General features: G+C 39.8%; 1 protein-coding gene across 2 annotated transcripts in view; it reads left to right on the top strand.

Moving 5' to 3' along the window:
* TAFA2 (TAFA chemokine like family member 2) overlaps positions 1-23,653 on the top strand; it is a 526,830-nt gene that overhangs the window by 481,331 nt on the left and 21,846 nt on the right. Inside the window, exons 3-5 of one of the 2 annotated variants that reach the window (XR_005456473.1) lie at positions 722-874; positions 2,506-2,630; positions 18,456-18,702. Coding sequence is in view for 1 of the 2 variants with exons in the window: in XM_038768659.1 (XP_038624587.1) it covers positions 722-874; positions 2,506-2,630 (278 nt within the window). In the remaining variant the exon portion in view is untranslated. The remainder of the gene's footprint in view (positions 1-721; positions 875-2,505; positions 2,631-18,455; positions 18,703-23,653) is intronic. The other variant, XM_038768659.1, reaches the window with a different exon arrangement.

Genomic DNA, 23,653 nt, shown 5'->3' with positions numbered 1-23,653 from the left:
GTTAAGTGGCTTGCCCAAGGTCACACGGCAGACAAGTGGCAGAGCCAGGATTAGAACCCATGACCACTAACTCCCAAGCCCGTGGTCTTTCCACTAAGCCACACTGCTTCTCTGCATCTGGGGTGAGGGTGGAATGATAAGGTGGGCATTGGCTCTATGGTTGAAGAGGCTTAGGGTTCACTTTGCATGAGGGAGACAAGGGTAACACTAACATTTTAAAATTCCACAGAGAGATTAGACTCTTACCCCTATCATTTTGATTAAAAGCAACACATCATTTTCTGGATGAAATGTTTGAATTTTCGTTTCAAGTCTGATTATGGAGTAGCACTGCCACTCTGGAGAAGAATCACCTATCAGTGGATGAAAGAAATATTTTGTTGCCTGAGTTGAACAGAAAAGGTTACTCACAATACCATGGATGTAAATATAGTCTTTGTGTTACCGTACATAATTTCTATATATCTCAGTTCTGTAACAATCTACTGTACATTCTATAATTGTTTTTGCATCCAGGAGCATTTCCTGGTGGAAATATCCCTACTGTATTTAGGAAAGAAATCAAATCTGCATTATAGAACGAGGACCATTTTAATTTGGGTTTCATGCATCACAGGGTTCCTTCTCAAACCATATTTGTTGTATTTCTAATTCAAAGCAGGCGGAGAAAAAGCGTCCCCAACTGCCTAGAATGTTATCTTCTCTTTTTGTGTTTGCACAGCTCACCATGTTAAAACCGGGACCTGTGAGGTTGTGGCGCTCCACAGATGTTGTAATAAGAACAAGATAGAAGAAAGGTCACAGACAGTCAAGTGCTCCTGTTTCCCCGGGCAGGTGGCAGGGACCACCCGGGCTGCGCCTTCTTGTGTTGATGGTGCGACTTCTTATTTTGTTTCGCTGTAAGGTCTCTTTCCAGGTGGCTTCATGACACTAGAGCCATGATCAGTCGCTTCCTCTATTGGTAACTGAAATTAAGCGTTCTTTAAGCTCAAAGATGCAAACTGACCCATAACGAGGGTGGGGGTTGGAAAAGAACTGACAGTGGGTAGTTTGATGCTACCTGCCAGAGAAATGATTAAATATCACAAGGGGACCCTCTCAAGAAGGAGATTATATCCCGTAAATAACAGAAATGCCTCTTAGTTCTGAATAGAATTGACTGAAGATCAGTCAGCCGACAGCTGCATCAGCAAATCATTTTTCTCTGCAGCAAAGTAAAAATCTTTGATTTGGATATTTTTATCTTTAAACTAATTTGTGATGATCAAGTATAGAATTTTCATATAGTATTTGTTTCTTCACAAGCATACACATGTTAAGGGTTGGTTGTTTTTGAGAGAGAGGAATGTAAAGCTAACCCACCATCCAGGTTGTCCGAGGAAAAGTGCCATCTTTTCTTCCAGGCAGTCAGTCAGTCAATATTTATTGAGCACTGACTGTGTGCAGAGCACTGTACTAAGTGCATGGGAGAATACAATACAACAATAAATCAAACACATTCCTTGCCCACAGCAAACCTACAGTCTCCAGGGGAGATAGTAATAGTATTGATTAAGCACTTATTATATGCAAAACACTGGAATAAGCACTGGGAAAGTATATGCAGGTGAGAACAGACATGACCTCTGGCCCTCAGAGGGTTTGCAATCAGAGCATAGAGTGAGAGAAGGAACTGGTGACAGACACATCAGGAAAGTTCAAATGATTAGAGGACAAAAGCAATATAAAAGATCAGGACAGAGATAGTTACTAAAAGGAAATAAGCAGTAGGATTCTAGGGCTTGAAGAGCCGAATTGGAATTCTGTAAACTGTGTTGGAAAATGTAAATCAGAAATAGAACACAGTCGATTTGGTCAACACATCAACATTATTCAAACTTGGCAAGAATGTTTACTGAGCACCTTCTGGGTACAGGTACTACACAGATGCTTGGGAAACATAAAAAAAAGAATGAAAGACGTAATCCTTTCCAACATGGGGCTTACAATCACTGAGCAAGAGCTCAGTGAATTGATGGATTTTCTTTTTTCTGTAGAAACCCACTAGAACCTAGTTAATATGTTTCCAAGAGAGGGAAGCAAAGAAAAACACTTAGTAAATGTTTTCTAATGTCAACAGTAAATGACAGGAGAGTTTGAACGAAAACAAATGATGGTGGAGGCTTTCAACAGAGTAGCCCATCTCCTACTATCATAACACCAATTCAGAGCAACTGACAGATCTCTGGGCTTGACATTGAGGGGGAATTTTCCTTTCATTCCCCTCCTTGTTCCTCACAGGTAGGATCAGATCCAAAAGTTGATAATTGGGGGCTGCTGGAGAAAACAAAATAAAGACATTACTTTTTAAACGATTTATTAAAAGCTTATATCATCTGGAAAGCAAGGAAACAAATAAATTTCATGACTCTTTTCCCTTATAGAATTGCATATAGCTTCACTAGAACACTCTATAGTTTTGAATGGAAAATATTAAATGGCTTTTTTTCCCCCCTACCTCTGTAGCTTCAATAGTGGCTCAGAAATGGTGGTGCCACATGCAGCCGTGTCTAGAAGGAGAAGAATGTAAAGTTCTTCCCGACCGGAAAGGATGGAGCTGTTCCTCTGGAAATAAAGTGAAAACCACTCGGGTAGGTGAAACAGTGGCCCTGGGAGATGCAGTGACTGATTGCGAAAAATGGGAAATGGATGATCATCATAAAATAACTGAGTCTTTCCCTTCCAGAATCGTGCTTGGATTTCCTACCCTGAAGTACTAAAAATTAATGATATGTGACAATATAATGTGGTGTTTTTCGATAAATGCATATGCTATCTCAATACAGTAGTGGGAAATTTTCTTTAATTGAAGTATCAAATGTTAGAATTCTGGAAGAAGAAACTCAAACTTTCATCTTTCTGAAGGGGATTGAGTTGACTTTCAAAAACATAGATTCTAGTAGTTTCTGTTGGTATGATCAGTTCAAGGTTTATGTGGGTTTTTTTTGAATATTTCAAACATTGAAAAATAGTTCACTGATGAAGACTTGGACACCACCTTTCTTGAAGGTAATTAAGGCAGACAGATTGATAAGATTAAATTTCAGGGCTGGAAGAAATGTTATGTGGTCATATCCTCTGCTTTCCAACAGTTTCAACTAAGTCACTTGTCTGCATATTTATCTAAAATTTACCCTTATTCAAATTAGTACAGTGCTAAACACTTAGTATGGTGCTCTGCACACAGTAAGCACTCAATAAATACAATTGAATGAAATGTCTTTGACAGACTCACTTTCACCTCAGGAGATACAAAGGCAAAAAAATAAGCTAAATCAACATTTATTATTGTGTGACATCACAAAGTTGAAAAACTGATATTTCTTTTAAAAGAAATATCAAATTGATTTGGCATTTCCTATTTTCCACCTCAGGTGTATGTGTGTGAGTGCATACGTATGTGTGTGTGTGCATGTGTCTGTATAAGCACACATGTATGTGAATACAATGGTCCTTGGTATTTGAAGAAGATGCCATTGTTGGTGATATTTGTCTGTGGATGCATGTGTGACTGAAAAGGCCAATTCAGGACCACTGTACACACAAAAGACTAGGCCTTACTAGCTGGTATGTGTGTTGTTTACATCACCTGGACCCTGTTGGCTTTTGCCTCCTATCTCTCCAGGAGGAGAGTTGGGGAAGTTCTTGAACGTGGAAATCATTCTGGGTTCTCAGTGCTCTTCAAAGCTAGAAAAGGTCTAGCCAGAGACCTCTGGGTCTAACTCCTGAGCATTTTTAACCAGAACCTCCCAGAATTGCAATGCATGTGCAGATCATGTAAGGTGTGGTCTTTGATGCTCACTGGATCCAGGTTCGAAGCAAAAATAGCATCAAAATCTTTTCACAGTGTCCAGAAATCTGACAGAAGCAAAACCAGGGTCATCAGTAGTCCTTACGTCTGGTGATTCTTGAACAGCTTTGGCTGCTCTGAGAAGCTTTTTAAGATTCTCAAGCTACTCCACAGTGATGTGACTGCTCTCAACAGAACCTTAGGGAACTCGTCATCCCTTTTCCCTAGCTCCAGTGGCATAAACCAGGGCTGAGCAAGAGGTCCACCCTATTCTCTGCAGCCTTGCTCAAGGCGTCAAACTGATGAATCTGGTTCTCCGGAGACCCAACTCAATAGAATGAAAGAATCATTAAGAATTCCAATACATCAACAATGAGGTTCTGGAAGCAGAAACCTAAGAAGACCCAAGGTGGGTTGTGGGCTGTTCCTCAGAATCAGAGTTTGACAATTAGCCTGAAGGACCAGCCCACAATCAACCATAATACACCGTATAAAGTGTATATGCAATCAAGGAGGGTCATAGGGAACACCAAATTGAATGCAGTCACTGAATCCTGTTACCTGTTAGTTCATCATTATCCAGTGATGATCTAATGCAAGAAAAGTAGCATGGTCTTTGGGAAAGTGCATGAAACTGGGAATCCAGAGATTCAGGTTTTATGTTGTGTTACTTGCCCTGCTCTGTAATCTTGGATGAGTTATTTAACTTCTTTCTGTCTGTTTTCCTCATTTTTATTATTATTAGCAATAATAATAATAATAATGACATTTGTTAAGCACTTACTACGTGCCAAGCACTGTTCTAAGCACTGAGGTAGATACAAGGTAATCAGTTGGGGCTCACAGCCTTCATCCCCACTTTACAGATGGGCCCAGAGAGGCCCAGAGAAGTTTAAGTGCCTTGCCCAAGGTCACACAGCAGACAGGTGGCGGAGCAGTGAATAAAACTCATGTCCTCTGACCCCCAAGTCTGTGCTCTTTCCACTAAGCAACAATTTTTAAAAGATAAGGAGAGTCAGTCAATAGTATTTATTGAGCACTTACTCTCTGCCGAGCACTTTTAGAAGCATCTCGAAAAGTAGAGTTAGTAGACATTACTCCTGTCCTAGTGGAGTTTACAGTCCAGTGGGGAAGACAGACAGTAAAATAAATAATAGGTTGGGGAAGCAACAGAGTTCAATGATATGTACTTAAGTGCTATTGTGGGTCTATGCCAGGGAGCAAAATACCTGTTTTCTCTTCTTCTTAGACACTGAAATAGCGATAGGGATTGTGGGATAGGAATTGTGCCTGATCTGAGTATCTTGCATCTACTCTAGTGTTTAACACAGTGCTTGGCAAATAGTGAGTGCTTAATGAATATTAGTATTAGCATTATTATCATTATTACTATGCAAGGATAGACAACGTGATGGAAGGTTAATGGGTTCTTTGGGAAGCTCAAAGATAGGTTGTGATGCAAATATGGCAAATTGAAAGTATATAGCGTTAACTGAATTGTCAATCTTCCTTAAGACTATGATGGGTTGTCCTACCACAGAAGTCCACATTTGACTTCCTGAGAAAATCCACCAATGCCACGTACTTGCAATCCTTAACATCAGATGGTCAGACAGGATTACAAATGATAAGATCCTGAATGGAAAATCAGACCACCGACATCAAAGCACATCACATCACAGCTTTTCTGGGCAGTCACATGAGACGAATTGAAGACAAAAGAATGCCACAAGAAATACTCTATGAAGAACTAAAATTGGTTGGGGTGATGGAGCGAGCTGAAAAAAACCTCTGAAGTCATGATGAAATAAAAACCCCAAATGAAGATGAGTCTTCAGGATATTGTAACACTAAGAGGAGAATCCAAAACAGAGCCAAGCATTTGAAGTAACAAATGCAGTAGAGCAGCAAAGGATAATCTTCCCACACTTGCTACCGCTGATAAAAATCAGATCATCAGTAGCATCATCTTTAAAACTGCGTAATAAAAATAATAATAATTATCATTATTATGGAACTTAGGTGCTTACTATGTGCCAAGAAATTTTCTAAGTGCTGGGTTGATATAAGCTAATCAGGTTGGACACAGTCCCTGTCCCACGGGGGCTCACACTCGATTCCCATTTTACAGATGAGGTAATTGAGGCCTAGAGAAGTGAAGCAACTTACCTGAGGTTACACAGCAGACATGTGGCAGAGCCAGGATTAGAACCTGGGTCCTTCTGACTCCGAGGCCCGGGCTTTATACATCTATATGTAGAATAAAATGACATAGGTGGAATGACAACTATTTCTAAATCAGTTTATGAGTCAGACCTAGCTACACAGAGATATGGGCATATTGAAGAAAATTCATTAATATTTTAATCATCAGCATTATCATTATAGTCATCACTATCAACATTCACTATTTTATCTTTAATAAAATAATCATGGCAGTGGTGACAAAAGAGAATAAGAAATCATGGTTTAGTAGGGCCTGATAACAAATGGGTAGCCAGAAGATAATCAGGAACGAGTTACACAGCAATCACTTTCAGCTGGAAGGCAGTTTTTCTTCCTAAGTATCAGATGCATTGGCCTAAAAGGATCATTTTAACTAGTGGAATGGCTAAATAAATGATTAAGAATAATGTATACATACACAATGCATATATAAATGTACTTTGAGGAAAAATATAGCCTGAATTGTCATACAAACATCCAATTTAGAGCTCTTCCATAGAACCCATTTTTAGAGGCCAAAAGCAATAGCAGCTGAGTTTAAGTGGCTCCCGGTAAAAGCCAGGCATGCCATCACTGGCACAGAATGTGGTTCCGATATTGGGCACACTCAGAGCAGTGAGGCTGAGGGCCAAACTGGATATAATATTTGTATTTGCTTACCATGGCACCTAATCTGGTCCTCCCTCCTGCACTAAATCACCCCCCAGAGCGAGCCGTTAGCTATTTTTACCTCTGCTTTCCTCATTCCATTGGGGAAATAGAAGAGAAAACCCATAATGCTCTAAAGGGAGGGTCTAAGATCCATTTATATATTCAATTTTCAGAGGACATTTCTTCCAAATGCCTGGAAGAGTAGTGCAAAATCTAAGCTAGAAAATCCCTGAACAGAGTTCATTCAATCAATCACTCAGATGTATTTATTGTGCAGGCTCTCTGTATGTATAGCACAGTGCTGGCACTAAGAAGAATTACATAGGAGAAATGAGACTCGGCCTTGTCCCTCAGGAGACATTACACTCTAAAAGTTTCAAATCTAACCCAAGTAGACAAAAGATCCAAAAGAGGGGAACAAAATAACAAATGTACAGAAGTGCCAGGGTGGAAATATATTTTATAATCATTGTCTAAATTGTTGGAGAATCAAATAGTGAAAGGGCAGGAAGAAAGGTAGTACTATTAGTGGTATTTATGACATGATTATTCAATGAACCAAACAGTCAGGAAAACAAAAGAAAAGGGCAAAACATACTCCCTGTCTACAAAGAGATTATACTCTAATAGAGAAGGTAGACATAAAAATATTTACGAACAGTGAAACAAGAATAAATAAATTTAATGTTCAATTGAAGAGATGTATATAAGCCTTTGAGGCAAACCTTAAAAGTCACAGAAAGGTCTATACCTCTTCAAGCATGCAATTTTGTGCTATTTTGCCCACTCCCCAGAAGATCACTCCATATGCTCTGACAGTAATTCCTTTGAATGACTAGAATGAACCTCTCTGAAAATTCATCCTCATGCCTGAACTATTCCTGTTTTTGTTCTGCTCTCAGTATAGATGGAGAGTATTCTTTCTGACTGTAATAAGTTCCCTCTCATTCCATTAAACTTTCCTCTGGATTATGTTCTAATAATGATAATAATAATAATAATAATAATAATAATGAGAACAATAATAATAATAATAGCATTTGTTAAGTGCTTACTACATGCCAAGCACTGTGCTAAACTGTACTAAAGAGGTCCAACATGGGGCTTCCAATCCAAGTTGGAAGAAGAACAGTATTCAGTCCCCATTTGCAGATGAGGGAAATGAGGCACAGATAAATTAGGTGATTTGCCCAAGGTTACACAGCAGATAAGTGGTGGAGTAAGGATTAGAACCCAAGTCTTCTGGTATCCAGGCCCAGGCTCTTTCCACTAGGCCATGCTGCTTCTCCAGCCAATATTTCTCTTTACAGTGAATTCTGAGCTGCCCCACATTCTCTAAATTACGATAAAGAGGAAATGGGTAAGAAGAGAAAACTAGAAAAAAAGGAAGAACACGCTAATTTTGATGTGAATACTTTCTCCCAAATGCTAACATTCAGCAGGGAGAACGTGAAATCCGTAATCACTATTTTTGAAATGAAGTTCCCACTGCTAATGACTTCAAGCATGTAGAGACTCTTATAGTTACTTACTGAGGTCTGCGCTACTTTTGAAGTGTTAAATGAAAGAAACTATGCTGAACATCTTGCTGGTTACAAATCTATACTTAATAATAATTATTATTATGGTATTTGTTAAGCGCCTACTATATGTCAGGCACTGTACTAAGCACTGGGGTGGGTACAAGCAAGTCAGGTTGGGCACAGTCCCTTTCCCATGTGGGGCTCACAGTCTCAATCCCCATTTTACAGATGAGGTAACTGAGGTTCAGAGAAGTTGTGATTTGTCCAAGGTCACACAGCAGACAAGTGGCAGAGCTAGGATTAAAATCCATGTTCTTCTGATTTCCAGACCCGTTCTTTATCCACTACACCCCGGTGCTTCTATTGATATTGCTGATGTTGATTCTATTGATTTTAAAATAAATAATATTTTATTTTAAAATAAAATAATATTGATGATAAAACTATATTATTTCCAATGTTAAATGAAAACATTTTAGTTAGGCATTTCAAAATAGCAGGGGAGAGAGTTCATCATCTTCTAAGTAAAGCTAGGTTAGAAAGATTTGGTAAAATTTATGATAGAAATGGTAGTAGAAGGAGGAGGAAGAGTAAGACTTGGGTTATTCTGGATAGTAAGATGAAATGTTATCTGCCTATAAGGAACTGGCACTCTTAACAGTGCTAAAAAGGATGACTAGAAAATTCAGGTTCAAACACTCCCCCTTATTAATCTTTTTTAATCTTGAGTGATTAATATGAGAAATGCTTATTCTTCATTATGTAATTCACCTGCCTCTGTAAATTGACTTAACTCCACTACTTTCCAAGCACTGAACTGTACTTTCCAAGCCCTTAGTACAGTGCTCTGCACACAGTAAGCGCTCAATAAATATGATTGAATGAATGAATGAATCTATGTAGGTAGTGGTATGAGGAGTCGATTTTAGTATGCCCTAACCCGTAAAGATCTACTTAATTTCCCACTTTATAGGAATCTTCAATTCATTTTCTGATGAATCCTGATGCCGGAGTATCTTCCGAAATGGCCAAACCTTTCCATGGATTCTTATGTTGTTAATATGTTCCTTTGGAGATTTGTTTTTCCAAGAACAGTTGCAACAACTCAACTCAGCTGTAACTTGGTAGAGAAGAGTGAAATTTGCTAATACTACTCTTCCTGTTTCAGGAAAAAAAAATTATAGAAACACTCAGATTACTTTATAACGCTCTGTAATAGACAATGTTCCAATGACACATTTGACGACAAGCTATGAATTTATAATCTGAGCAGCAAAGCTATCACAACATCATGATGTCGTCTTGATGCTGGGACCTACTCCTATCATTTTTTTGCTAGTACCGCAGTAATTTTGAGGTGAAATCTACTACCCTTGTCCGTGCCCTAACTTTAGCCTCTTCAGGATTGTTCAATCGCAATGTGTTCTCCTCTGTGTTGCTGACAGAACCATATTATTTGATTGACTGGGTACTTATTTCAAGATACACACTGACTTTACTAATCACACTTCCAGTCTCCTTCTGATCACTCCCTTAATTCAGTACACAATGATATCTTAATGAATAAGTACAATGTTCTTAGGTGTCATTTTTCTGAAGAATCTGACAAATTAAAACAAAAAGTCAGCAGTCTTCTTCACAGAAAAGACTACTAAGTTTGAAGGTTATGAAGGGTTGGAGTCAAGAAAATGATGGCTTAACTTGCATGCTCAAGTTTTGATAAGTTTTGTAAGGATGTAAAAACTTCATAAACACCAACTTCATGGGAGTGCAAACATACAAGGGCAGATTTTATGTGGGCCCTGTAATTATTCAAGGCCAATTGAATTTCATGGGCCATTCAGTGAAGCACATAGCACTCAAACCTAAATTTCACAGAAAGAAAGTTGGGTTCAACATTTTTTATTGTATTCATTAGGAATGCAGCTAATTAATAGGAAAAAATCACCCAGATTAAAGTTCGGAATTAGGCCCCCTCTCCCTGACAACTAATTTAAGGACTCCGGGGAAAGAAGTAGAAAGAGTTTAATTTTCAGTAGCATAATTCCTGGGTGGCTAGTGACAGAGCCTCCCTTCAAAAAAGACAGCTGATCTTTGAATCTGTCACTTCTAGTGTATTATCAGGTCTGTGTGGAGGCCAAACTTTGAGGCCTGTGGCTGGCTACAGATTGTGCAGGAGAGAGTCGTTCTGACGTGTTTGCCGCAACTGACTGAAGGGCACAATGACAGATCTGACACCAAGAAGGCTGCCAGTTCCCAAACACTGATCCCATTGGAGCTAGTAATAATAATAATGATAATTGGGGTATTTGTTAAGCATTTACCATGTGCCAGGCACTGTTCTAAGCTCTGGGGTGGGCATAAGCAAATTGCCATTGGACACAGACACTTCGCCACATTGTAATCTTAATCCCCATTTTACAGATGAAGTAACCGAGGTACTGAGAAGTGAAGTGCCTGCCCAAGGTCACACAGCAGACAGGTGGCAGAGCTGGGATTAGAACCCAGGTCTTTCTGACTCCCGGGCCTGTGCCCTATCTACTAGAACAGTGCTTTGCACATAGTAAGTGCTTAACAAATGCCATCATTATTATTATTATTATTAGGCCACACTGCTTCTAATAAACTGGTAATGGTAGAGGAGTCAGTTGATCACCAAGTGACAAGTTTGAAAGGAAGCCTCAATCAAATTTATGATCTATGGTGATGATACTATTTATTTTTTTAAGCAGTTATTATATTCATTCATTCATTCATTCAGTCGTATTTATTGAGCGCTTACTGTGTGCAGAGCACTGTATTAAGTGCTTGGGAAGTACAAGTCGGCAACATATAGAGACAGTCCCTACCCAACAACAGGCTCACAATCTAGAAGGGGGAGACAGACAACAAAACAAAACATGTAGACGGGTGTCAAAATAGTCAGAATAAATAGAATTATAGCTATAATACATTAATATAATTGATATAATATATTATACTATATATTATACTATAATATATTACATTATGTATTAATATAATATATAGCAAGCACTGACTAGATACAAGATAATCAGGTCAGTCACAGTCTCTGTCCTACATGAGGCTCAAAATCTAAGAGAGGGAAGGAGAATAGATATTAAAACCACATTTTAGTGAGGAAACTGAGACACAGAGAAGGTAATTCACTTGCCCAAAGTCACACAGCAGGCCCTGTGGCAGTGGCAGATTTAGAACACAGATCCTCTGATTCCCAGGGCCATGACTGTCCACTAGGCCATGCTGCTTCTCAGATAGCTTCTCTGTTGAAAGGAGAGTCTGGGACTGGGTGATTAGAGAGCCACATTTGCAAAAATAACATTGCTAATCTAGTATTTTTAATTAAAAGGGAGACTTACTTAGTTCATGGTAATTTAACAGTGTTTGCAGTTGTCTGCCTGGGCGATTAGAGCTTATGGGAAATGGAGGATCTATTTTAGAACTCATTACCCAGACTATATTTTCAAAACTTGGCCCAGGGTTTTACAATTAAAAATGGGAAATGAGCAGCATATGGGTGCTTTGCTATTCCCAGCTAGAATTAAGTGCATCTCCCATCTTTGCACCCGGTTCGATCTGAACACGTCTTTTGGTTTCTCTGCATCTGCACCCTTGGAGAAGCAGCCTTTCACTATTCACACGGACACTTGAGACTTGGGCTTCCTTCTCTGAGAAACCGCCAACTAGGCAACCATCCAGAAAGTCTGCATGACGAGGAAATACCAACAAGACTGGTTTGATAAAAATTACTCCAAGATCAAATCACTTTGGATGGCGAAACAGAATGATCATAACACAAGGAGAGCCTAGAAAACCTGTAACATGATGTGCAGGGGACACTAAGAAGCAAACAAGGGTGGTCTAGTGGATAGAGCACAGGCCCGGGAGTCAGATGGGCCTAGGTTCTAATCCCAGCTCCTTGACATGTCTGCTGTGTGACCTTAGGCAAGTTTCTTCACTTTTCTGTACCTCAGTTATCTCATCTGTAAAATGGGGATTAAGAATGTGAGCCTCATGTGGGACAGGGACTGTGTCCAACCTGATTACCTTGAATCTACCTCAGCATTTAAAACAGTGCTTGACACATAGTAATCACTAAACAAATACCACCATTATTATTATTAAGGAGGTCCACGCTGGATCTGAGGAGACCGGACAGGGAGAGGCCCTAAGGCCAAGACAATGGTATGGACTTATTCTCAACCTATGGAACACTGAAACAGTCCCACAAAACTTCAAAGATGCCATCATCATCACAGTTTGGTGATTGTGCTAAAAGAAAGGTCCTGGTTATGTCATCAAGAATCCTGCTCCTGGAATGGGATCCAAATCAACCCTGTTGACTACATCTTGGATGTCTGAGAGACAGATGAACCATATTGGTGACCTGTGACCACTTGGATATTGGGATTGCAATTATTCTTTGTTTAATTGACATCAAGGATCTTGCCATTTTCCCTGATTTTTTTTATTCCTCTCTTCTTGGTTACATGGGTCACCCAAGCTCAATCCTAATGAGCAACAGGGTTAAAATTAGCTCCTCTACTTATCAGATAGTTGGAGTAGAAAGGCAGAGGGCTTGAGTGGAATACTTCTGGAGGCCTTAGGTGGGAACTGCTCTCATTTCATGTATTGCCACCTTGGTGCTTCCTTACACTGTGACTCTGCCAGGTTTTCACGGTCCCTACCTTGCATTCTCTCCTATGAATCCATGCCTTATCGGGGCAGAAGAGTTTTCGTGTATGCTGATGAAGCTTAGAGCTATGCCATATAGGGCTACACCTAATGGAAAATGTCTAAGCCGAAGCTTCAGACAAAGTCATTCATTCATTCATTCATTCATTCATTCAGTCGTATTTATTGAGTGTTTACTGTGTGCAGAGCACTGTACTAAACACATGGGAAAGTACAATAAACGATAAACAGACACATTTCCTGTCCACAACACGCTTACAGTCTTTGATGGGGGGGGACAAACATTAATATAAATAAGTAAATGACAGATATAATAATAATAATGGCATTTGTTAAGTGCTTACTATGTGCAAAGCACTGTTCTAAGCGCTGGGGGGATAGAAGGTTATCAGGTTGTCCCATGTGGGGCTCACAGTACATAAGTGCTGTGGGGCTGGGAGAGGAGAAGAACAAAGTGAGCAAGTCAGGGCAAAGCAGAAGGGAGTGGGAGAAGAGGAAGGGGTGCTTAGTTAGGGAAGGCCTCTTGGAGGAGATTTGCCTTCAATAAGGCCTTGGGTTGGGGGAGAGAGTAATTTTCTGTCATATTTGAGGAGGGAGGGTGTTCCAGGCCAGGGGCAGGATGTGGGTGAGGGGTTGGCAAAAGTGCTAAAGTTAGCATTTGAACAGTGAAATGTGTGGGCTGGGGTGTAATGGGAGAGTAGCTAGGTTGAGGTAGGGGGAGGCAAGGTGATTGACTTGCTTTGAAGCCAATGGTGAAGATATTTTGTTTGATGTGGAGGTGGACCGGCAATTAATGGAGTTTTTTGAGGAACGGGGAAACACATATGGAACAATTTTGTATAAAAATGATCTGGGCAGTAGAGTGAAGTATGGAAGTAGATTCACCTGTGCTGGGGAGCAGCAGCAAGGGAAAGAGTCAAAGGCTGACGATTAAATGAGCAAAACGCTGAACAAGGACAATGGCAGAGACTCGAGTTACTACTGTGGGGAAGAAGACAACGGCAAACTACTTCCATATCTTTACCAAGGAAACTCTATTGATGCCCATACCAGAATGACTTCATGATGGAAGATGAGATGTTCTGAAGAGGGTGTGACCATGGAGTCGCTAGGGGTCAGAAACAACTCAAAGGCAATTGAAGAAGAAGAAGAACTTCACATTAGCTGGTATCTCAAAGATGAAATTCAAATGGTCCAATCTGGATATCTTCTCTGGTGACGCTGAGCATCCAGAAGCAGAGACAGTAACCAATCTTTCACTTCCAGGTTCCCCCCTGACTCTACAACTGTGTGTATGTGTTTATAAGTGTGTGTATGTGTTTGTAAGTGCGTGTGTGTGTGTGTGTGTGTGTGTGTGTATTTGTGTGTGTGAACTACATATTCTCAGGGGCTACACTCAACTCCGTTAAAAGACTTTGTGGTTCCTCCACTTTCCCCACTTAGCTTAACAACACTTCCTGGAAGATTTCTGTAAATAATGTCAGCAGAGTACATACATGACCAAACTGGTGGAACAATCTGGGAAATTTTCCAGGAGGAGCGAGTTAAGGGGGATGAAAGCACCACAAAGTAGACAAGGTTCTGGACTTGCGAGCCAGAAGAGAGGAAAAGAACCATTATCAGAATCTCACTGGCCTGTGGTTGGTCGGCATTCATTTACATTTTCCATGCAGTTAATGAACAAAACTGGTTGAAGCTCAAAGATCTGGGCCATTCTCTTCATTCCTCCAATTGTTACCTGCAAATTTCCACGTTAGGATCATGCCCATGCGTATCTTCATTTTGGGCTAAGCTCACTTAGACAAATCTATGTTGGGGCTTCTTACACCAAAGACTCAAACAGATTCAATCAACTTATTTAGGGCAGCTATTTTTATAATCGAGGAATTATATGAACAGTATTTTCATGAACTACTCCATAGTTCATTCTTTCAATTGTATTTATTAAGCACTTACTGTGTGCAGAGCACTGTACTAAGTGCTTGGCAGAGTCCAGTACAGCCATAGAGGAAATCACAGAAATTTACAACAGCTACTCAGCTAGTCCATATTCTCATTTTTTTCAATAAGTGGTTATGAGAAGCTGGCCATGTCTGCTTTTTAAAAAATACTTCTTCAAGTTTCTATCAGTTCTAGGTGATTACATATTATGTGTGAAAAATGGATGCTACACAGTCTGCCCACATCAAAATGAGATTTATTTATTTTAAATCACCCAAACCAAAAATAGATTTGTAGTACTGCATTTCCTTAATCATCTCTAAAGCACAGTTACATATCATAGTTTGGTTGTGGTAAAATCAGCCATTTAATTGAGATGTACTTTAACATTAGTTAAAAACATAAAAATAGAAACTATTTCAAAATTAAGACATTTTATAATATGCATTAGATAATTCAAATTTCTGTAGATGAATGTAACTGACCTTTCCAATAATTAGAATTATCAATCAATCAATCAATCGTATTTATTGAGCGCTTACTATGTGCAGAGCACTGTACTAAGCGCATGGGAAGTACAAATTGGCAACACATACAGACAGTCCCTACCCAACAGTGGGCTCACAGTTTCTACTAAATCAAATGAGCCCAGAATGGAAATGACTGCAGAAAGGACGTGTTTAAAGATTGTTAACTATAAGTAGTTTCTTTTTAGTTGTTAGTGGATGCTAATAATTCCTATTCAAAGAATGAACAAGAGAAACATTGGATTTGAAATGAAACATCTGCTTTTTTGTGCCCAATGAAATATGATTGCCATCCTTGGTATATGTTATATCCTCATGTTAGCCAACTCTGATTCTATCCCAGTCTTTGGAAGAGAAACAAAACATGGTCTGTGCATTTTAAATTGAACACATTACTTAAAAAAAATCTGGAAAAATTAGGCTAAATCTTTTGTTCGGCAATACTTTTATTGATGGATAGGGGATGCAATCCTTGTTAATTCTGCACTCTCTACTAAAAGGCTAAACAGATTTGTGATGCGAAGCAGCCTAAATAAAGTTTACCCACCTTCTAACATGTCAAATAACTTCTTTAAAACGGATGTGAGTAGCTATTTGGTACAGGATGAGAGTAAATACCTAGGTTAGGAAAAGAGAAATGGAGGGAGGAGAACATTTTTTTAAAGTCTACCTGTCCCATCTAAGTAGCACCTCCTAAGAATTCCCCTGCTAAAGTCTCCAGGTTCAGCATTAACAAGAAATCTGTCTTCTTTGCCTCTGGCCACTTAGCCAAACTGAGGCCTGAGGCCTTGCTTTGAAGGGGAAATAAACACAGATCAAATGTAGGAAATACAGATTTCTTTTAGGGCACAGTATTTAGCACCGAGTGATTTGTTCAGTGACAAAATGGAAAGATTTTATGCTACACACACACACATTCCATTTTCAGCTGACTCTCAACTATCTGTGAGAATGAGGGATGTGGAAATTACAGATACTTGAAATTCATGGAAAATTCCTTAATTCTCATTGTTAAAAATAAGTTCAGTTTCTCCTGGCTCTAAAAGGCTGGATCAATGAACTTACCTCTTCAACATCAATCTTTGTTTTTATAAAATGACAGCGACATTTTTAAAAGGGAATACTCTACTCAGTATAAAGGAGAAGAAGGAGAGGTGTGTACACTGCCAAGTGAATGTGTACCAGCCATTGGTCTATTTATCCAGTAGACTATATTTCAGGAAGCTGGGACAAGAATATTTATTTCTCACCCATATTACACAATCTAATGCCGAGAGTGCAGTGCCCTGGAGTAAGAAAAAGTGGTACAGCTAAGTATCTGACAAGAAAACCTTCCTTGTAGTATTATGTCAAAGCATGGAGATGACTCAGAAATAATGAGCAAATGAAAGAAAAGTAATTTAGTAATTTAAATAGATACCCTAGCATGACCCCATCAGTACTGTAGTATCTTGTTGGACAATTCTATATACCAAGAGGTTAGCTTTACATTAATTAAGACTGTTGCATTAAAACAAAGTCCTCTTTCTTCCTTGTGCCTGTATTTCACTAAAAAACAACAACAAACACACCATTTCTGACTGGGAACACATTTGAATATCAGAAGTTCAAATGTGAATCTAAATGTCAGCACCTCTGCAAATCCATAATGCCAAATCCTGAGACTGTAGAAGCTTAGGAACAATCAGAGAAATTAATGGTGAAGGATGTGACTTAATACAGTACTTGGCACATAGTGAGTGCTTCACAAATACCATCCTTATTATTATTATTCTTAATAGGTCAGTTTACCTCTCTGAATTTGCCCCTCTTTTTCCTTTTGGAACCCAATGTTCCTTTTGTCAGTATCAAATCAATCAATCAATCAATCGTATTTATTGAGCGCTTACTATGTGCAGAGCACTGTACTAAGCGCTTGGGAAGTACAAATTGGCAACACATAGAGACAGTCCCTACCCAACAGTGGGCTCACAGTCTAAAAGGGGAAAGCTATCAAAGAAAGCTTTCTATAAAGATGGGAGCATTCAGTTACTCAATGGTATATTCATTGAGCCTCTTGTTTGTGCAGAGAGCACCATTTGAAGATCAAACATATTTATTGAGTGCTTATTCTGTGTGGAGCACTGCAATAAGCTCTTGCTTGAGTCCAGCCCAACAATTTAACAGATACATTCCCTGCCCACAATGAGCTTATAGTCTAGAGGACAAGCTTACAGTCTAGAGGACTAGCTTATGGGAGAATACAAGAGAAGCAAAACATGCATTCCCTGCCTTCAAAGAACGTACAATATGATGTGGGACAAAGACAGACGGACAGAAAGGATTTTTAAATAGTGGGATCAGGAAGAAATAAGATAAATTAGGTGGTGGCAAATATGTCAGGATAAATAATTAACTGAACAAATGAATACATGTTTATGTGTAAGGGCTGAGAATGGGTTTGAAGACAAATTCTGAGGGTGGACAAATCTTTGAGTGTTGGGATTTAGACACATAATATGTATATATGACAGCAGAAGTACTATTAAAATCCATTTTGATATCTGAAATGCTTTAGTGCATGTGAATGTATATTGTACTGGAAGCGAGGATCTGCTGGGCAGGATTTTGTGAAGGTAATATAACCATTTTTTTTCACCACCAGTGAAAACCCAACTATTCCTTCAGCTAAATTGTACCTTTCATATGCCCATGGTTTTATCAGCCCTTTCACAACACGCATGATAAGGACCACTCATGACCTGGAAAACATTTTAAACTCAATAACCTTTGTTTTTAGCCCATTCCATAGCTTATATGGATCTGACCATTATAAAAAATGCATTTAGACTGTGGAATGCAAAGGGGATGGGAATTCAAAGTATTGCTGTTGCGAACTATGTAAAATGTTCTCCTTCCTGAGCTTCTGTGGGTCCAAGCTGAAAAAGAATACACTCTGTCATTTTACATTTGTTCCCTTAAAATGTGTCCCTATTTTCCGGGCTTGTATTGTATAAATAATACGACTATCAGTGTAGTGCCTGACATGTGTTTGTTCCTTAGGCAAACGTGTAAAACTCTTCAAGTCCACATGGAGAAGTAGACAGAGGAGGTTTCTGCCGTGCCTGATGACAATTTTTGAGTTTTCCACACAAAAAATATTCCTGGCTCCTCGTTGGAGCCTTAGTTGTGACGAGTCCTAGTTTGGGTCGGATTCTAAGGAAGGGCCAGAAGGTTCATTGAGGAATAAAGAGTCAAACCGGCTCCTGAAATGAGCTCCTGTCCTGGTTTGTTTCTCCCAGAGCACCAGGTGTGTACGCCATCTTAATGGGATTACCTGTGACATAGTATTTATTGGAGTTACGATTAGTGTTCCAGGTTTCCCATCATCCAGAGGGAGGAAGATTAATTGGTATCGCTGCAGGAAAGAAGGTCAGAAGGCAGAAAACCTTCTCACAGGAAAATAACTCCAAGAAAATAACTTGGGTAGTTCTCTTTTCTCCTAGGGAGTTTTCTCATCTATTCTGTTCTAACAGGAAGAATGATTTTTGAATGGAAAGGGGCCTCTTTGGGAATTTGTTGCAGTGATTATCATTGTTTGTTTATTCGATTAATTATCTGAAATTATCAATGACCATAGCTCTGCATCTGACCTTATGTTTCTTACCCCTGTGACTTTCAAAGTCTGGTAATATTTCACACCAGCTAGTATCCTTAATAAGAGTGTAGGATGGCCTTGAATGGTTATCCAGATGATTTATTCAATTCTGCTTGCCACACAAAGGAAACTGACCCTGCTGTGAAAGTTTTGAGAATGAACTGTGAAATAGGTCATCAGTGACCTTGGAGATGGGGATGCTTAGTAACTGCCTTAAGCAAGAGAAAATATGTCACCTTGGTAGCCCTTAACTATAATATTACTAAACAAAAAGAAGTCACTGACTAAATGAAGACCTGATAATAAATAGGGGATTTATTAGTAATTATGAAAAAGCATGGGACTGGGAATCAAGCCACTCAAGTTCTGGTTCCTTCTCTGCCACTGGCCTAGTGGGTGACCTAGGGCAAGTCATTTATCCTCTTTCTGTAGCCTCAGCTGTAAAATGGGCATGAACCCTACCCTATTGATGGCTTAGGGTTTGGGTGTCCTAATATTTATTCTTTATTTGACATGAGACACAGTAACTGGATACTTTTATCTAGACTGTAAGCTCAGCTCTATACTGTAAGCTCATTAAAGGCAGGGAATGTGTCTGATAATTCTGTTCACAAGCTCTTAGTCCAATGCTCTGCACATAGTAAACACTCAGTAAATACCATCGATTGATCTAGGCTAGGGATAGAAATCCAATATGAACCTTTCAGTGATGTTTCCCAGAGTGGGTGTCCTTTCAAGTTGACGGCTTGTGTCGGGTCTGACTATCTGACTCCAGGTTTTCCTTCTAGCATGCTGAAGGTCTGGGCACCATGCTCATCTCCAGCACCTGCAGGTTCAGGCAGAGTTCCAGGGCCTTGACTGGGCCCATTGTCTGCCAGAGACACTAAAAACATCACAGTGACGCCTGTGTTCTGTTGCAGGAGCCGGCATTCAGGCTGCCGAGAAAGAACCATCCAGGGTTTAGCAATTGATGGAAAGAGCAGAAATTGTCACGAACAACCAGGTGCAGGATAATAGGTGGAGAATGCCACTAAACACGTGGTTAAGCACTTCACCCTACAGAGGGGGTTGGAAATGGAATAAATGGAAGAAAGAAACTCCTTGGAGTGTTTACTTGTCTGTTGTTGTGACAAGCTCTCTGGCCTGAGACAGCACTTTCAATCAATCAATTAAACAGTGGTAAAATAATAATGATAATAATAATAACAAAAATAATTGTGGTACTCGTTAAGGGCTTACTACCTGCCAATCACTGTTCCAATTGCAGGGCATATACAAGGTATTCCAGCCAGACACAGCCCCTGTCCCGGATAAGGCTCACGGGCTAAGTAGGAGGGAAAACAGTTATTGAATCACACATTACAGAGGAGGAAATCAAGATTGTAAACTCGTTTTGGACAAGGAATGTGTCTATCAACTCTTTCGTATTATACACTGCCTAGCACTTAGTACAGTGACTCATTGTGGGCAGGGAATGGTCTACCAACTCTGTTATATTATAATATTGCACTCTCCCAAGTGCTTAATAATAATGATGGTATTTGTTACTATATTTGTTAAGCGCTACTGGAATAGATGCAAGGTTATCAGGTTGTTCTACATTGGGCTCACAGTTTTCATCCCCATTTTACAGATGAGGTAACTGAGGCATAGAGAAGTTAAGTGACTTGTCCAAAGTTACACAGCTGGCAAGCGGTGGAGCTGGGATTAGAACTCACGACCTCTGACTGACCTCAGTCTAACCCAGACTGAGCCCCCTCCTCCCTCTCCCCCTCCTCCCCTCCCCCATCCCCCCTGCCTTACCTCCTTCCCCTCCCCGCAGCACCTGTATATATGTATATATGTTTGTACGTATTTATTACTCTATTTATTTATTTTATTTGTACATATTTATTCTATTTATTTTGTTTTGTTAATATGTTTTGTTTTGTTGTCTGTCTCCCCCTTCTAGACTGTGAGCCCGCTGTTGGGTAGGGACCGTCTCTATATGTTGCCAACTTGTACTTCCCAAGTGCTTAGTACAGTGCTCTGCACACAGTAAGTGCTCAATAAATACGATTGAATGAATTAATTGAATGAATGAATGACTCCCAAGCCTGTGCTCTTTCCACTAAGCCATGCTGCTAACAGTGCTCTGCCCACAGTAAGCACTCAATAAATATGATTGATTGTTTGATTGATCTACACACCGCAAGAATTCAATAAATACCATTGATCGATTGACTGAGATGCAGAGAAGTTTATTGACTTGCCTCAAGAACCTTAAAGTCTACCTAGTCAATCAAACAGTAGTATTTTTTCAGAGCCTCCTGCTAAGCACTAGTCTAAGGATTTGGGTAGTATTCTTAAACTGTGAGATCCATGGTCAGTCATTCAGTCGTATTTATACAGCATTTATTGTATGTAAAACACTGTACTAAGCACTTGAACAATGTGGTACATGGACTGTGTCCAGTCTGATTAAATTGAACTTACCCCGCTACTTAGTTCAGTACATAGGAAGCACTTAACAAATATCACAATTACTGTTTTCACAACAGGGAGTTTACAATCTAGAGGGGAAGACAGACGGTAAAGTAAATAAATGTATTACAGATATCTACAAAAGTGCTGTGGTGCTGAGGGTGGGGTGAATATCAGGTGCTTAAAAGGAACAGATCAAAGGAGGGAGAGGGAATGGGGAAAAGATTCATTCATTTGTTCATTCATATTGATTGAGCTCTATCTGTGTGCAGAGCATTGTACTAAGCTCTTGGGAGAGTACAATACAAGAGTAATCAGTCACATTCTCGGCCCACAGTGGGTTTACAGTCTAATCAATAAAAACACATGAAATTACAGACATGTGCATAAATACTGTGGGGCTGGGAAGGGGAAGAGCAAAGGGAGCAAGTCAGGACAATGCAGAAGGAAGTGGGGAGATGAGGAAAAGTGGGGCTTAGTCTAGGAAGGCCTCTTGGAGGTGATGTGCCTTCAATAAGGCTTTGAACGGGGGAGAGTCATTGTCATATTTGAGTCATCTTTTTTTTAATGGCGTTTATTAAGTACTTACTATGTGCAGAGCACGGTTCTAAGCGCTGGATTGAAAAAACGGCTTAATCCGGGAAGACCTCTGGGAGGAAATGTGTGTGCTTGGTAAAATGTGCTGAAGAGATACCTTGGGAGGTACAAATCAACCAACCATTCAATTATTCTATCAATCATAATGATGGTATTTGTTAAGCGCTCACTATGTGCCAATCACTGTTCTAAGCACTGGGGTAGATACAAGGTAAATAGGTTGTCCCACGTGGGGCTCACAGTCTTAATCCCCATTTTACAGATGAGGTAAATGAAGTACAGATAAGTGAAGTGACTTGCCCAAAGTCACACAACTGACAAGTGGCAAACCTAGGATTAGAACCCATGACCTCTATAATAATAATGATGGCATTTGTTAAGCGCTTACTATGTGCAAAGCACTGTTCTAAGTACTGGGGGGGATACAAGGTGATCACGTTGTCCCACGTGGGGCTCACAGTCTTCATCCCCATTTTACAGATGAGGTAACTGAGGCTCAGAGAAGTTAAGTGACTTGCCCAAGGTCACACAGCAGACATGCAGTGGAACCAGGATTAGAACTCGTGATCTCTGACTCCCAAGCCCGTGCTCTTTCTTCATAAATAGACTATAAGAATTTTAGAAATTTTGACATAAAAATGGAATAAAGGGGCACTCAAGACCAGTAGTGTTTAGAAGAAAATTGTACATAGAACATGCTGAATGCGTTGTTGAGTAGGGACTGTCTCTATATGTTGCTGACTTGTACTTCCCAAGCACTTAGTAATAATAATAATAATGATAATAATAACAATAATGGCATTTGTTAAGTGCTTACTATGTGCAGAGCACTGTTCTGAGCGCTGGGGGTGGATACAAGGTGATCAAGTTGTCCCACGTGGGGCTTACAGTCTTAATCCCCAAGCCCATGCTCTTTCTTTCTACAAAACAAAGAAGTTACACATTCTTGTCCGCAAGAAGCGTACACACTGCTGGAGCAGTGTTTCCGATTTCAACCTGGAAGCAACTCCAGAAAGTTTTATTTCTATTCCCCACATCTGTCCCCTGATCTTACCCACCTTTCATCTATCAATCAATCAGTCAATCAATTCATGGTATTTATTGAGTGCTAACTGTGTGCAGAGTACTGTACTAAATGCTTAGGACGATATAATAAAACAGAGTTGGGAGACACATTCCCTGTCCACAAGGAGCTTATAGGGCTGTGTAATTTCATCTTTTGAAGGTTCTGCCTTCTGCTGAGCCCTAGACATTCTGGGCTTGCAAGGGAATGCTGCCAAAATAATAATCACTAGCTCCTCCATAAAGTAGGTGTTGGTTACGAACAATTAAGAAAATCCACTGAAATAGCTATGGTGAACTTATAAAGAGTTTCCAGTAGTTTATCAGTCTTAACTACTGGAGGGAGAGTCAAGCAGAGGCATGCCCTTTCTATTCCTAGCTTGGCCAGTGGCTAGCAAGTGGAAGACAATCTGCTGCAAGTCAAGACCCACCCGTGCTAGGCAGTAGCAGCATGGGAGAGAGTCAAGGGAAGAGACTGAAG

Source organism: Tachyglossus aculeatus, chromosome 2, assembly GCF_015852505.1.
Source record: "Tachyglossus aculeatus isolate mTacAcu1 chromosome 2, mTacAcu1.pri, whole genome shotgun sequence".
NCBI lineage: Eukaryota > Metazoa > Chordata > Mammalia > Monotremata > Tachyglossidae > Tachyglossus > Tachyglossus aculeatus.
This window is presented reverse-complemented; position numbering and strand designations above follow the sequence as displayed.